General features: G+C 43.4%; 1 protein-coding gene across 1 annotated transcript in view; it reads left to right on the top strand.

Moving 5' to 3' along the window:
• Positions 1–334: 334 nt before the first annotated feature.
• cfap46 (cilia and flagella associated protein 46) overlaps positions 335–16,178 on the top strand; it is a gene marked incomplete at both ends in the record, with an annotated part of 50,085 nt that continues 34,241 nt past the window's right edge. Inside the window, 19 exons of the mRNA XM_079169532.1 lie at positions 335–383; positions 477–598; positions 2,282–2,413; positions 2,746–2,810; positions 3,620–3,788; positions 4,078–4,197; positions 4,438–4,532; positions 5,469–5,615; positions 5,748–5,847; positions 6,236–6,334; positions 6,755–6,945; positions 7,339–7,564; positions 7,799–7,916; positions 8,977–9,106; positions 9,528–9,652; positions 9,807–9,925; positions 11,263–11,375; positions 12,463–12,675; positions 14,472–14,661. Of these exons, the coding sequence (XP_079025658.1) occupies positions 335–383; positions 477–598; positions 2,282–2,413; positions 2,746–2,810; positions 3,620–3,788; positions 4,078–4,197; positions 4,438–4,532; positions 5,469–5,615; positions 5,748–5,847; positions 6,236–6,334; positions 6,755–6,945; positions 7,339–7,564; positions 7,799–7,916; positions 8,977–9,106; positions 9,528–9,652; positions 9,807–9,925; positions 11,263–11,375; positions 12,463–12,675; positions 14,472–14,661 (2,523 nt within the window). The remainder of the gene's footprint in view (positions 384–476; positions 599–2,281; positions 2,414–2,745; positions 2,811–3,619; positions 3,789–4,077; positions 4,198–4,437; positions 4,533–5,468; positions 5,616–5,747; positions 5,848–6,235; positions 6,335–6,754; positions 6,946–7,338; positions 7,565–7,798; positions 7,917–8,976; positions 9,107–9,527; positions 9,653–9,806; positions 9,926–11,262; positions 11,376–12,462; positions 12,676–14,471; positions 14,662–16,178) is intronic.

Below are 16,178 nucleotides of genomic sequence, written 5' to 3'. Positions count from 1 at the left end.
CTCCCTAACTACAAACACGGATGGTGGCTCTGTCCAGCATTTTACCTCGACACAGGGTTAGTTGTTTATTAAAGACGCTAATAAGTGGCATATTTACATTGACGGTAAAAATGCAACGTACGGACGTATTGTTTTTCTAATATTCAAGCAGTTTTTAAATTCTAGTTGACCGACGTAACAACTTTCACACACCTGTAACGTTAGTTTTAAATGGGGTAATTTAGCGCGAACAATAGCGTAACTGGCTGTCTTAACCTAATTAGTTATAGCTAGCTAACATTAGCTAATTTTTACCATAAACACATTAGCTAACGACAGTTAACGTTCTCCCGACATGGAGCGGGATATTCGTCAGTATCTCACCGAGGCAAAGGAGCGACAAGGTTTGTATTGTACTGACGTTCATTCAGGAGCACTTTCAACTTTAACACGTTATTAAAATGTGCCTTCGTTGTGTTTAACGTCACTTCACGTAGACTCTGGAGCTCTGCAGTCAGCTTACCGTTTACTTGAGAAGGTGGCGGTGGCTGGAACCAGCGGACGAACTCCACGTGTTGCCCCGGAGTTGTACGTCGTTTGTGCGGAAGCAGCTCTACAGGTGAGACCGGGGGGAATCAGTGAAAAGTTACCTGTTAATGTAGCCAAACGATGTCGTCGTAGATTCACCAGGGTCAAAGAAATAAATAATAATAAAAAAAACTTTGAAACAATGTCCCTCAGAAGTGTTATATTATCCCCGAGTTAGGATGAGATAGTCACAGGCCTCGTTTTGTCTGCACTGTTAAAAATAGCCGACAAATAAAGTCGTTAAGTGACGTTAAAGATATAATTATTGACTGAAATCTTGTTTAATCAAGTTTAAGATCTAACTGCCAAACGTGCTATTGTAATGCCAATGACACCTGAGGTTTATTTCTTTTTGGCAAATTCTACTAAAGGACTTAAGCTACTAGGTTACATATCACACAATACAAATGATACCTATATTGTGTCACCAGGATCATATAGATGTGAGCGCCTACATTGAATACCAATGCAGGCCTGATGCTGCCAATGCCATCTTATGCTGGAATCCTAGTGTTTGAACGTTGCTCTGAATGTGCCTGCGACGTTGCCTTCCAATTGCTGTGAGGAGCGTTGTCGTGCTGCGAGGGGTTCAGAGGCCGCTGAGATGTCGCATAAGACGCCATATATCCGGTTTGATTTTCGCACGCGCATGGATCTCATTTGCGCTCTTGGATTTTGACAGTGATTTGCCTTCATAGATTTGCATCTGACTGTGAGAAATGCGGCGCTCATTTATATCAGTAAATGCCTGCTACATGTCAGCGTCATCGTCTGCGGAAGTACTGACGTTATTGGCACGTGGAGAGGATTTTATTTGGTTTGAGTAAATAAAGCAGAAATCCTTTTTCGGGGTTCTTCGTTGATTAACACACATGCTTTGGTTGATGGCAGCAACTAAAGGTACCGATACAGAAAATCATTTGAATGAAAACCTCTGCAGCAACGGCGCTAGAAGAGTCCTATCACAAATGCCATTATGTCACTGTTTTCATACAGTAACTTTAGTTAGCTAAATCTAACTATTCTCCCAGTGGGACGGGATAATAATGAATATCCACTAATGTCGACTGAAGTGTCCTAGGGCAGTGGAAGCACATTTGAATAATGGAACACAGTGATATTCCATAATGTGATTTGTCTTTTTTTTTATGTGGTACAGCGAGGCTTCTCAGTGAAAGAGCAGCTTGCCTTGAAGTCTCAGGCCTGTTTGAATACTGAATGAGTCCACATCCCCAGCAGGACGACATCACAATAGTCCTCAGTTGTTAGAGAACTATGAATATTCCTGTTGCATTAAGACATTTTTCTAACGTTTTCTCAGATACTGATGCCGCTGTGCATCACTGTTACGTTTCACTAGTTTTATCATCTTCCAGCATGAGGAACAATGAAATGCTTAACGCTAACACAATCAAACGCTTACAGTATACAACATTTCTGTTACTAATGATCTTCCTACAACTCCATGAATGAAAACTACCCAGAGTGTGTTCATCTAACAAGTACAGTACTGACATGCTCAAGGGCAAAAACCTGCAGTCGGGATGTTTTTCGTCATGCGTAAAATCGATGTGCATCACACAACACATCGAGCCATTTCTTGAGTTCTTTTGATGCCGCATCAAATCTAGAAAAATGCTGGTGACACAACGTAACAGCAGATGAGGTCTAAATATGTATTTTGTTTGGCCTTTTGTGTTTTGTTTTTCCTCAGCTGGGCTGTTTGGAGATAAGCACAGCGTGTCTAAAGATGTACTTTGAAGGGAATCCGCCGGCTAATCAATTTTTGTGTCGAGCCTACCTCTGCCGGGGCCAGCTGAAGTCTCCACCGGCCACTGGCAGCAGTGTGGTGAGGACACCAAATTGGACAGATCTCCTCAAGGGGGGGTTGTGTGTATGTGTGTTTCTTTGTCAATAGGATACACACACACACACACACACACACACACGCAGTTACTTTAGAAATATACTGTTTTGCACTGTAAAAGGAGCAGATGTCCCCGCTTCGTAAACTACTTTTTTTCACAATGTGATTCTTCAAGGCACATTGCCCTTTTGTCTTTTCACACTTAAGTGCAGCTTTTCTTGGTATTGTATCAAACTGTGGCCTCTATTGAAGAGTTTCCTTCTCTGTTCTTTGTTTGTGACAAAGTCTTCTGCACTATTTTTCTATTTCAGGGAGACTTTGAAGAGGCTGTGCTGTGTTTTCTTAAAGCAATTGAAATTTCAAAGCATGAACCAAGGTACGTTACCTCCGGTGTGTTTGGCTTTGTTTCTAACAGTGTCAAGAAAGTTGACCAGTGTATGCCACGCACAGCTTCTCATCTCTGCTACTACAATGAACGTGAAATATTCCAAACAGGGAGTGTTCTTCTTTTTTTTATAGCTATGATAGGTCATGAGGGTTCAGATATATTCTGCGGCATCAAGGTTTGAAGAATACAGTTGAAATGTGACATGATTCTTCATGCTTCACCCGACAGGTGGATGATATTCAGAATGTTTTCTTCTTAATCTGCGAGCTGGGAGAAAGGCATGATAAATATAGATGTGATGATAGAAATTGTGACATTTGAAGAACGACCCATCGGGAGATAGTGGCCTCGGCCTTTGCCGAGCGAGCGGCGCCGACTCTCTTCGCTAATGAACTCATAACCTGTCAATAAAAGGGCGGAATGAGCAATCCCAATTAACACCAAAGGGAATATGTTTCTAATACATCCAGCCCAGACTAATGCACAACGCACTCTCTGGTGTATCAATTAGCAGCACTCAAACGGCCCGTTCACACAATTTCCTCTAAAACAGTGCCTTGGATTCATTAATTTCCCTCATTTTACATAGAAAGGCTCCTACGGGGCGGCTCTCCTGAGGCCCATTGGACGACGGTTGATCCACACGCATTTGCAATTCACAGAACTTCTCCGTGCAGAGTTGACACTTGGTCTGAATTGAGTTGTTCCAAGAGATCAAATGGCTTGCCCCGCGGATCATGTGAATAATTCATCTTTTCTCTGTTAAATTATTTTGCATCCGGTTTGTTTTCTCACAGATACTTCTTCCTAGCGTTCAACGCCTCGGTGCTGTACCTCCAGACAGTGCGTCCTCTCCTGCAGCCGGGGCGGTGCTGCCACCTGGTCCCCTCCCTCAGGCAGGTGGTCCAAAGTCTGGACGAGGTGGCAGACCGGGACCACAGCTGGAGGGCTGAGCTCATGATGCAAGTGGCCCCTCGATGCTCGCTTAGTTCTCTTTCATGAATAAGTCCAGTCCTGATTCTGTCCGGTCTCATGCTGGTGACGCACAGAGCTAATTAACCAGCAGCTCGTCTGTGGCCGTAGCGCTCTGGTTTCCATACTTGTATGTAAAATACTAAACTGGGTACTTGGTGTATATCGTTGTGGAGAACAATGTCCATATTTTGTGGAAAAATCCCAGTAAGCATTGCAAAACACTGTTCTTTCACACTGAACTGGTATCAGGCTCACGTTCTCTCTGTTTCTGCTCAGGCATCTTATTAAATGTCTGGTGGACGCCGGTGAAATGGAAGATGCTGCAAGTTTTGCCCAAGTTACAGAAGAATTCATGAAGTCCCACATCCCACATCTCTATCCAAGACTCTTTACGTTACTGGTGAACGGCATTTATTTTCATTTAGTGGTAGCATTTACTTGGGGGGTTCGTTTTTATTCAATACATTTTGGACTTACCGGCGCTCTGGAGTCATTGGAAGTGTTGGGATCACACAATCTGAAACAAGACTGCTTTTCATGCACTTAATAACTGTGTTTAATTTGAAATACAGCAGAGCTTTTAGTGAATGATGATGATGAATAGAAATGAACTTCTACCTTTTTACTCTTCTCTCCTCAGGTACAACACAAGCTGACAGAGAGTGATGTCCTCATTGAAATGAGCAGGCAGTGTCCTACCTTAGCAGTCATTTACAGAATACAGGAATTCAAAAAGTAAGGACATTTTCTTTGCTATATTTAAGTAAAATCTTTTCTGCCATTAAGATGAAGACGTTGTACTGTAGCAAGAAACTTAAAAACAGTTTGGAAGTATACGCTTTAGTTATTGATTGCATGTTTGTGTTTTTAGAGTGCTCCCTGCTAATACTACAGGCAGGTTCAGTCATGACCTTTTATTAAGTATGACCTTATTAATGGTCATACCAACTGTTGTTCAGAGTTTCACCACTCTGTTTGTAACCTACAGAGTTTTTCGGTTCTGCGTCCGTCCCATTCTCGTGGATGTGATATCTCAGGAACGCCGAGAGCAAATTATTTTCAAATTTGGCTCACAAACTGTTATTTTGGCCATAACTTTATGCTAATGATGACAATTTCATACAAATGTCTTAAGAGGATAAAATGATAACGTGATGACACTCTGGACAGACATGCACGTCAACTGCAACATGACTGGTTGGCAGCGGCACACAACCGGGAGGCGGTACTCCTAGTTTATATTTGCCACGCTTTTCTTAAGCTGTAGGACTCCCAGGGATGTTTGTTTGCTTTCAGCGAACTCGGCAGCTACTCAAACATTAAACTCGATCCACAGGCCCTCGGTTAATAAGCCCGCGGCGTCCCACGGTGGGCAGGTTTATCTGGCTGCCTGCACACAGTAATGCTATAGTACCACGGCTCCTGGTGTGGCGTCATACAAACCCAGTCCCTTTTTCTGCAGGCATGTACTCGACATGTCAGAGCTCCTTATGGCTCCCCAGCTCATCTATAAACGTCAGCAGCATGAGTCAGTGTGACCCAGTCGTCGTCGGCTTCGTATAGGTCATTTTGCCCGAGGTTGATGCACTGTTTAGTGTGAGTAAATTACGAGGGAAATGGAAATACAGATGCATGCATACTCTTGGGTATTTTTGCATGTTGTACAAACAGCAAGTTGGAAGAAGTAAATGAGGTCGACCCAACAAAAGAGGAGCTCGAGCAGATCTTTCGTCTCCTGATGGATCGCACCGACGCATCTGCTGCAGCTGTGAACACCAGTCCTCCTCAGAGCCCGACACCCATCCAACCAGCTGACAGGTCTGTGGCCCGAAGTGACCCGAACAAATGTCCCACTGCCACACACAACCGTGGATAACCCGAGGGGCAGAGCGCGGCCCGGATTACTGTACTTGGAATTGTATAAATTATGTTTTTATCTGGGATTTGCAGAGTCTCCTTCCTCCTGGAGTTGGCTCTGCTGGCCTTGCGAGTGAAGCGTCATGAAGTAGCTGTCGACTGTTTGAAGGCGCTGAAGTCGGCGGGAGAGACTGTGAGTGTCCGGTGTTCTCCTGAAACCTTAGAGGCTACAGACTGTCACCGCAAATGCATGCACGGATGTTGACGTCCACTCTTAAGTAGGCACTAATAGATGAAATCAATTAGCTGAGCTCACGGCCAAGAGCTTAAGAGAATGCTGCAGTTACTTTCATAATGTGCGATTATTTTTAATAGAAAGGTGTGTAGTGTTTTCACAAATTTGCCATTTTGCTCGAATTGTGAATTAGGTGATATGATAACACAATTGGCAACGTTGCACATGCAAGAAACCTTTGGCATAAAATACGACTCCCCTTATGGATGTGTCAGTCACCCTCTCTTCTGTACGCCGCTGAACGCCGGCTCTTGTAACCACATGTATGTGCTTTTGTCTTTTCCAGAGTCTTGGCCAGCGCGTAGTAATGGAATGTGTCAGCTGTGACATCAACCTCCAGAAGAGAGAGGGGAAGATGAACGACTACTCCAAAGCCAGTGTGGAGGTGCTCGATCATACAGCCGCGTGTTCCCGCCCGCATGTGATACGGGCGGTGGACCCGTCGGCGGAGTCGTGATTAACTGTTCAGTCATATTTTCTGTGATCTCATTCTCTGTCTAAAGGCAGTACATCCATACACTCCCTTTCACTCTCTGCCTTAAAACTGCTAACCCAGTTAGCAGCGCTTAAGAGTTTCAGCTGACGACTTTAATCATCTGTTTTTTCCTCTCTGGAAAAAAAAAGTGTTAATCTCGAGGGAAGGAGGACTCTGTAATCTCATTTTGCAGCAGCATATAATTATGTCACATTTAAGAATTGGCACCCCATTTTCAATACAGTCCAAGTGCGCTTGCCAAATGCAAGAAGTGTTGTGCTCTTGTTGCTACAGGAGAGACGCTCTCAATCTGTAGTCTCGATCCCACAGGCCCGGCTGAAGGAGATAGGCAAGCTGGATCAGTGGCTGCAGACGGCGGTGAGGGAGGGGGACCCTCAGGCCGCGCAGGCGGTGTGCGCCGCGCAGTGGAGCTCCTGTCTGCCCCTCATGCAGCACAACCTCAGGAAACGCATCAGGGCACCTCTGCTCAGGGTCGCCCAAGTCCTGGAAGACATTCAAAGGTTTACAGTTTCCTCAAATCCATTTTACATACAGTATACTGCATGTTATGGTGGCTCTGTTATACTATAGCTCAACATGTGTTGTAATGCAATAACATATATAATATTGTGTTGGTTTTTGAGGGATTGCAGAGTCTGGTTTTATTTTATTTTTCTTCTAAAAAATGCACTTTATGTTTTTTTTTACATTTGGATCAAGAAAAATGCTATTATGATGATTTATGGTCCGAAATGTTTTTTTCCACTGTAATAAATACATTTACAGAGAGCCAACATTTAGGTATTTTTCAAGTCCTGTCTCCCAATTTTGAACTGTGCTAACACACCTACAGATTTGTCGTCGTTTACAATGAACGAGCTTACGCTGGAAGTGCTTGTTTGCTATTTTCACAGTGCGCTGCTGGAGACGCGCTGTCAAGTCCACTCGGAGCTGGCAGCGATCGAAGAGGAGGACGGGCGCCTCGAGGCTTCTTTGACTCACCTTCAGAAAGCCCTGCTGCTGGATAACGGGACGCGGCGAGAGTGCCTGTCGTCAGCTCTCCGCCTCCTGCAGCTCAGAGGCACCCTCTACCAATCGCCCCCCCGGGCCGAGGATAAAGCCGATATGCTTATGCAGCAGGTTTGCAGCCCGTCTGTGTCAAACAGTCTTAACATTACAAAATGAAGCGGTTCTTTAAAACCTAACAAGCGGATGCTTTTTTTTATGCAGAAATCATACATATGTACAGGGAAGGAGAACTTCAATTCTGTGTGTTTTTATGTATGGTGAGAAGAGGAGTGTGCCTCCTTTAGAGGACGCTAACTGATGGCTAAATGTTAAGTCTCACATCCAACCCTTCCTTCCCTTCCTCAGGCCAGGGACCTGCAGCCCCAAGACAGGACGGACAGCCGTCCCGTCCTGGTCGCGGTGGGTCAGCTGTTGGCCCCTGACCATTTCCAGATGGTGCTGGATGCTGATGACACCTCCAAAAGTACACATTTCTCTTCTTGCTTTCAGTTTTCAGAGAGATTACGCACGGCTTGTGAATGAGAATAGGAACGAACGTCACAGAGCCAAACCTGGCATGTGCACTGTCTCCTGTGTGAATTTGTCCCCCGAGACTTCAAGTCTCGACAAAAGATCGTTCAGTGGCGGCGGCGAACTTGCCAGGTTTTGCAAAAAACGTCGACTGTGTGCTCTGGATCATGCAGCAGAGGGCCCTTTGATCTCACACTTATTCCATGCTCCTTGGCCCGCAGCATCAAATGAACATCCAGCAGTCTAATGACCCAGGAAAGAACTCCCCTCAGCCTTTTTGACAAGCTAGTCAAAGGGCCCCTTTGGTCCGTAGAGGCCCCTCTTGGTTTTGTCTATAAACCTCAAGCGTCCCCTAGATGACGATACTTAACCGTTGTGTGCGGTGCTTCAAAGCCAGCACGCCAAGTATCCCTTGAGACAAGGTTTTTTTTAAATTAATTGTAGCTCGTATTGTTGCCACGATGTTGTGTTGTACCTCAGATGGACATCAACGAGAGGCGCGTGCATGAGAGCCTTTTATTGCTCTGGTGAGTGTGCAGCGTTCTGCTTCTTTAAAACACGGCAGTCAAAGTCACAGACCTCTTTTTGTAGTTGAGTCCATAAAACAAATGCTTGAATAACTCTGTTGCTGCAGGCGGGTGTGACTAAAAATCTGGAACATGCTCTGTTGTTTTGCTTTTTACATCGCAGTCTGTGATGTTGCCATGTTGGAAATGGGCCATTTGCTCTCGGGGTCACACAGTTGTCGTTCCTTTCTTACGAGGAAGTGGCATAAGAAGGCTAATTTTGTAACTTCCTCGAAAGGATAACATTCTCACTACCTACACCAGTGCACATTTATTCCATGTTTTATGCATCCTTTAGGCCTAAGGAGTTGTGTAACAGACTGACTCGAGTTTTTGTTATGCATACTTGCCGGAAAATTGTATTGAGTCATTATTTAGCGAAAACGCAGGAGCTCTTCCAGTAGCATTAATCGACTTATGTATTTAGTCTCCCAAACAATTGTCTAGTTCCCGTAGGCGGTCTTGGATCTGGACCAGTGGCTCAGCTCTCTGCTAAGGCGCAGCATCACTCTACATCTGTGCGGAAGCTGGACGGACACCTGGCCAGACGGGGAGAGGACGCAGACAACACAGAGAGGTGTGTGTTTGCACATTTACATGTATTCATTGTGATTGTATGTTCTTGAATACAAGTGAAAGCCCGACTTCCTCTTGTGTAAAGTCTTTTTAGCTGTCAGGCTTCTCAGAAACCCAGCTTAAGCAGGTTTGTATGCCTTGTTGTCTTTTGATCCTCTCTACAGTTAATAAAGTTGTTGTGTGACTGTAGGCGTCGACAACCTTCTTTTACATTCACAGCGTGAAGTTGCGGCTGCCTGTCTACCAACATCATTACAGTAAAAAAGTGTGAAGTTTCCCCAAAGGAAAAGTTTGTTATTCATGGCCGGGCTAAAAAAAACCAACCTTAAATCATATACAGTGTGCTGCTTTGCCCTTGCCCTGACCTCCACCTTTTTAATTGTCTCTTAATTGTTCTTTATTTATTTGTTTTGTTGCTCCAGAGTGAAGCTGTGGGCAACGCTGGTGAAGACAGCCAGGAAACAGGAAGTGTGGGATGTGTGCCGAGCTGCTTGTCGATTCTGTTTGCTCTACGACGACGGGAGATGGAAGATCTCCGAGTCTGACGGTAAGATGATGAACGATCCTCAGACCGACGGTACTATTCCTCAATGTCGCAGTGATGGACAGGAAATAGTAGCTGTATTAGTTATACATACAAGAGGGAGACGATTGGTTTCATTGAGAGAATTTGCGTCACAGATTTAGTCAATTTGCTCCAGAATGCAGGTCCTCGGAGGAGGAAAGCGGTGCGGAACGTCTTCACGGTTGCAATCGAAGCCAAACCTGCGTGAGGGACTTGCTGCGGCTTTTTGCTGAAATCCGCTTCATCAATGCTGAGGTGTGTGACGACTAACACAAACACACTTTTCTTATGTTCTTGCAGGAGTAATCCACAAAAACAGGTTTCATATTTGCTCATGTTGTACAAACATGGTTGCATTACTGCGTGTACGCAGAAAACAGGTCAAAAGCTCTTTGAGCTCTCGGCTCCTTTTTCTTCCATTACTCCCCTCGATGCCTGTTTCGTAGAAGATTTTTATTTTATTTTATGAATGATCATGGTCAGCCCAAAGCGGCTTCTTCACGGTAAAAGCCACTCCGTGGAAACACTTAAAGGTCTAGTGTGTAGTAACTGGCCGTGAGGTTGCAGACTGTAACCAAGCGGGCAGGAGAACCACAAAACGAAAGAAAACACATTTATTAATATTATATTACAGATATCCCAGATACATTTATGTCAAAGATCCCCCTAAATGCTACACACTCTACCTTTTTTAATGTGAAGCAACATGTTGCCATACGTATTATGCCTAATTGACACTACAACACTTCATTTCTTCGCTTATTGTTGTACTGTATCGTTTACCGTGAAGGCAATTTGAATCCAGCTTTGGAATGGCGGACTCTGCCACTAACAATTAAAACTATATAGAAAGGTGTCTACTTTATTAGTGTTAATGTGCATCATTTACCATGCGCAGTGGAAACTCTTGCTTTTTGTTTCAAGCTTCTGTGGATACAGATGTTTTTGTATCGAGGTGTTGATGTTATAGCTATCTCAGATCATAGGAATATTGTTTTTTTGTTTTTTTTTGTAAACATGCATTATGGGATTTTTAACAAGCCCGTGAGGTAGATGTTGATTTGTTGGAGTCAGAGATTGTTGTGCTTGTCTTCTGAGCTTGTCTCATTGTGTAATCCCACTTCCCATCAAGCCTGCAGCTCCAAGTCACTAGTAAGTCCATGGCGAAGTTAACTTGACAGCACTTTGAAGAAAATGGAGACAACTATCCACAGCAACTGCATGACCTTGTCAGAACTGACTCACACTGTAGCGTCTATGCTCGCTCCCCTCATGTAGCTCTCTCTTTGTTCCACGGCACACGGGGTATTCTTTTTGGAGGATTGGGGTCATAATTCATAAACTGAATAGATACCTACGTCTCAGTCCTCTTGTCTCATCTGAGTTGCCCGCCGCTGGAGTAAAACGCCCACCAGTCGCTTCCTTTTGTTCTTTGATCTGCTGCCGCTGAGCTTTAGCGGCTCTAGAGAGGCTGTCTTTCCCACGGCGGGAGGTCTTCTCTTCTCATTTGATTATGAATTTATCAAAACAGGAAGTCATCTTTAATATTATCCTTTTGTGGTTGAGGAATGAAAGTATTCTGTCTTGTCAAGGCCACCGTCCAAAAGCTGCTCACAGAGGGGGTTCAGCTCAACGGCCCTGCTGTCCCCGCAGTGGGGAGTGAGCTGTGTGCGCCTGAGGAGGATCCACACTGGGTTGTTTACAGGTGAAAACACACACACACACACATGCTAGCATCATAAAACTAGTATATGTATGTATGTTTGTCGATATGTTTCTACTTTATTATTTGCATATCACAGATTTAATTATTCTTGTGTTCATTTAAAGTTAGATTGTACATGACCATATGAAACAATTTAAATGTTCTGTTGTATTTGTGATTATTAATAGCTATAACGGCAATATAAAAGCCTTCGGTGACCAATTTCTTTGACAAAATCGTGACTCCATTTTATTAAAGGAATGAATTCTCAGGTCCCAAAAATAATGAAACCTGATGTATGTTAATTTTATAAAATGTTGTGTAAAATATGTTATTTATATATATATATATATATATATATAATGATATCAAATTCCCCTAATGCCTATATGTGCATTGCCAGCTGTAGCTGTCAGTGTGGTTAATGCAAGTGTTTGAAAGGACCATAACGTGTGCTTTAGCCTTTTAAAGGGAACACATTGCGTAACTCGTCAGAGATGATGATGACAGGTAGTGGTGGGAACGACACAATCGCTTAAACTACCAGCCCATTACCTAAAACAGGTTTTGTTCCTCTTGAACCAAAACTGCACAGCACATCTGAAACCATTCTCAGAACAATTACGTGGTTTGAGCAACAAGGCTGCAAACATTATCAATGATGTGATTACCTTTCACTAAAGACCAGGATGTTGTAGATAGACGCCACAAAGCTCCAGGATCGCACAAAGTCGTGACAGCCTACTTTCTTTATTGAATTGACAAGACCTGACACATCACATCCAGCAGTGGAAATACTGCTCCTCTGCTCTTCACCTCCAGCACGTTGTAACATAATGCGGGCTGAGAGCTTCACCCAGGTGCTCAAACAAATTGCTGTTGAATGCCTCATTTGATGTAACGTATTTGACATTGTAGAGGTGGAGTTCCTCTCTCCCCTGTGGACGGTGCAGAAAAACAAATGGAACTATTCATGTTAAAATCCTATCCCGCGTTGTAATTTTAAATAAGCATTGTTCACTAGAAACAACATAATATGGACTATGACCCTTTCCCACTCTGTATTCTCTGCCTCTCTCTCACCCAGAGACTGGATCCAGGCTCTGTCTGCCTACGCCACCTCCAACTTCTTGCGCGCAGCGGAGCTCGGAGCAGAGATCGAGGAGCCGTGGGTGCTAGCAAATGCAGCCATTTACCTGTGGAACTACAGCAGCCACTTGCTGGCAGCTGGGGAGTACCGACGCCTGCTTCCCGCCTTCCAAAGTCTCGTGGCGATGCTCCGAAAGACGGAGTTCTCTGGGTAGGCCGGGTCTCTAAATTAGCATCAGTTTTCATTACAGGGTAAATACATCTGTCGAGGCTTTCATACACTGGTGGGTGTTTGTTTTCGTGCGATTATTTTGCTCGCCAATATATATTTTCTTCTGAACGAGGTCCATTTGTCTGAGCTTTCATACCGCAAATAAAGACATTATCCGATGATGGTATTGATGGTAAGAATAGTTTTAATGTGAAGTAACAGCAGGCGAGTATTCTGCATTATCGTGTTGTTTATTCATTACGCCCCCGGTGTGTAAAGGCCTTCTAAGGGGTGTGAGACAACTTAAAAAAAAAATATATATATATATATATACAGTTAGCTTAAATCTCAGCCTTTCATTCATTTCGGTAAAGAAAACTAAATTAAATTGTTGTTTTGGATTATTATTTAAAATGTATTTTAAAAAATCCCACACGATGGGGGCGCGGTGAAAACCTGAACACAAGCTGTATGCGTTAGAAAGGTACGCAGATAAAACAACCAAAGAGCTAATAGAACGACGGCCAAGAGTCATAAACATAAAAAACATACAAAAAAGTAAATTTAGTATGTATGATTCTTTAAAAAGAGAATTGTTTTAAAATAATAAATAATAAAATAGCAGGAAAACTCCTCTCTGATGCAATATTCACAGGAATTTCTCAAAATTCACCAAAATCTCTCGTTTCACACAATCTTCTTGCCGTTGTTGTGTTCCCCAGTATTGGTGGTAGACAGTCACAGTTTCTCAGTTGCTCTGTTGTTGAGTACAACATGAAATGTCCATAAAATAGGTCACTTAGTCAGTGGTTACTCAACGATAGAAAAGAGCTCCCTTGGGGTGGAAACGTTGTTAAATGAAGCATGGCGTTAGTTCATGCAGGACACGGAAGTCATACGCCCCGAGCTGTAACCAGCTGACAGCCAGCCAATCGAATCATAGCTTCCAATCGGCCACGCACCAATCACAGCCCACTCTCACTGCAAGGAGGTTCATTTAAATATGATTCCCTCCTCACTGATTCATTCTACACCTCTGCTGTTACAGACCGCGCTGCTGGCGAAGCTTCGCCTCCTCCTCCACCCCAGCCTCCACCCCTTTTTCTTTTAGTTCAGAGGTCATCTTTCTGGCAAATGGTTGAAATGTCTTTAAAAAATGTACTTCTGGCTCATTCCTGTAAACCCTTGGGGGGGGTTGTTGCTTGGTGCTCCCCATCTTAGCTTGGTAGCTGCTGGCTAATCCGGGCATTCAAAGAGCGGAGCCATCATCGCCAAGTTTAACTCTGTTTCCATTTGTTGCAATAAATGGTTCAAATCTACGACGAGAGTGTTCCTGACTGAACCAGAGATTAATGTATATGCAAACATAGTCTTTAAATTCAGTTCAAACTTGAAAACTATTACATTTTCAGCTGATAGCTGCAATATGTACTCTCAGTTAATCGTTTTAGGCACGCTGAGATTTGACTTGTAAAAAAAAAATGTTTGTTAATTTATTCTCTGGCACTGTAGCTCACTCTCAGAAAAACAGGCGGTTTAAGCTCGGCTCTAGTTTCTGGCTGTAAGAAGAAGCAGTGAATGTTCATGGAAACGCACCAAGCTGTCCTTGGGCATAGAAATAATTACTTGAATGTTGGGATTCAGTGGTATCATACATCTAGCTGTCCAAATCTGTGGTCAGTTTGTTTTACTTTCAGAAGGAACTACAGTATGTTTGGCCTTCAAGCCCAAATTCCAGTCCTTGTTTTTCTCCAGATGATGTCAGTTTGGAGCATTCTCTGTATTGTATTTCTCAGGAACCGCACTCTGTTGGTGCTGCTCTGTGATGCTGTGGCCCGGGGATGGATTCAGCCTCTGTGCGGACCAGGCAGCGCCGAGCAAGCCCCGCCAGGAGACGAGGGTAGAAACAGACAGGAGAGGGCTGCCAGCGTCCACGGGGCTTTCTTAGACCCTGTTGCCCTTCAGGATGTCCGCAAGGCATCTGAGGTATGTCGGTATGTGGGAGTGCGATGCTGCTAATGGCCACCTGTGTGTGTGTGTGTGTGTGTGTGTGTGTGTGTGTGTGTGTGTGTGTGTGTGTGTGTGTGTGTGTGTGTGTGTGTGTGTGTGTGTCTGTGCATGACAAAATGTTTCTATGAGTAGATGTAATAATCGGTACCATGGAAGCGATTGTGACAAACAACTTTCGGTTTTGTTAATTTTCTGTGACATTATTGAAGCATTAGTCTTTGATCTCATAAAATGTCCTTTTAAACAAACCAATAAAAGTGCCTTTGTTGCCAACATGTGCAAAGGGAGCCTTTGCACATGTTGGCAACAAAGGCACTTTTATTGGTTATAATTTTATAATAACATACGGAGCGTATGTTATTATAAAATTATAACCAAAGTTGGATACAAACATCCTATGTCTCAAGACATTTGCATAAATGTTGCACACATCGCTATAAATTTGCATCAAAACGTCCTCTCTTACATGCATTAACTCTTTAAATCCGCATTCAATTGCAAAACAATTAATTACATCAACCATACCTGCATATAGCATCAAAAGCCTATCAACATAGAGAACTACTTACAACTATCTGTTCAGACTCCAGTGGTTGTTGTGCAGTCACTAATGCTGTCCAAAACCTCTGTAGCAGACACATCATTAATCAGATCGTAAAGAACAATCAATGAGTTCTGGAGGGTTTACAACTCTCGAGGCATCGTGTAACATGAAATCATGACAACACGGGCCCCAGTCTTTTCTGGCTCCTACATGTCCATACATCACAAAGTAAAGTAAAGCAAAAATATTTTGGGTTTGAAGTTTTGATTTGTTGCATTTTGTTGAAGCGCACACGACTGACCCTCCCAGGCTGATTGCGGTGGCTTGAGCTGCTTTTTTTTTTTTTTTTTTTTCACTCTCTGATCTCTCCACTGTGAAAAGAAAGAATTCCATCATTCAAAGCTTAAGAACGGATCAGAATCACACAAAATAGCAGAAAGGAGTGCGTGCATAATCTCTGAATGGAATTTGCTGAATCTTTGCGAGGCGTGTTCAGAAACTCCAAGTTGTAATCTTTTGTACAGATATGTATGAAACGGTTTTCACACTGTCGACTCTTTTTAAAGTTTTAAACTAGAGGGCCGATAGTGGACTTTTATTGACCAATACAGGAACGATAGTTTGGATGATGGCAGATTAAGCGTCCGATGCCTATTAGCTGATAGTGTTGCATGTAAACGTGTCAGCTATAACACGAATACCACTTATCAGCTTGCTGTAAAAATCAGCTGTTCCCAGGACGGCAACGTTTTGCCCTCCATTTTCTAAACTTATTGCCAGAATAATGTGTTGAATGTTTTTCGGTGAAGTGTCGAATTACTCTCCTAATAACAAGTAAATAATAGACATCTAAAACATCATTCAAAGGCTGTTGTGCAATGATGGCTGCAATGAACCCCCCCAGGCAACGGAAGGGGAAACGGTGCAGCTTACTTTCAATCTTCCGAAT

The sequence above is a fragment of the Pholis gunnellus genome, assembly GCF_910591455.1.
Source record: "Pholis gunnellus genome assembly, chromosome: 11".
Classification (NCBI taxonomy): domain Eukaryota; kingdom Metazoa; phylum Chordata; class Actinopteri; order Perciformes; family Pholidae; genus Pholis; species Pholis gunnellus.
Note: the sequence above shows the minus strand (reverse complement) of the source record. Positions and strands in the feature narration are given on the sequence as shown.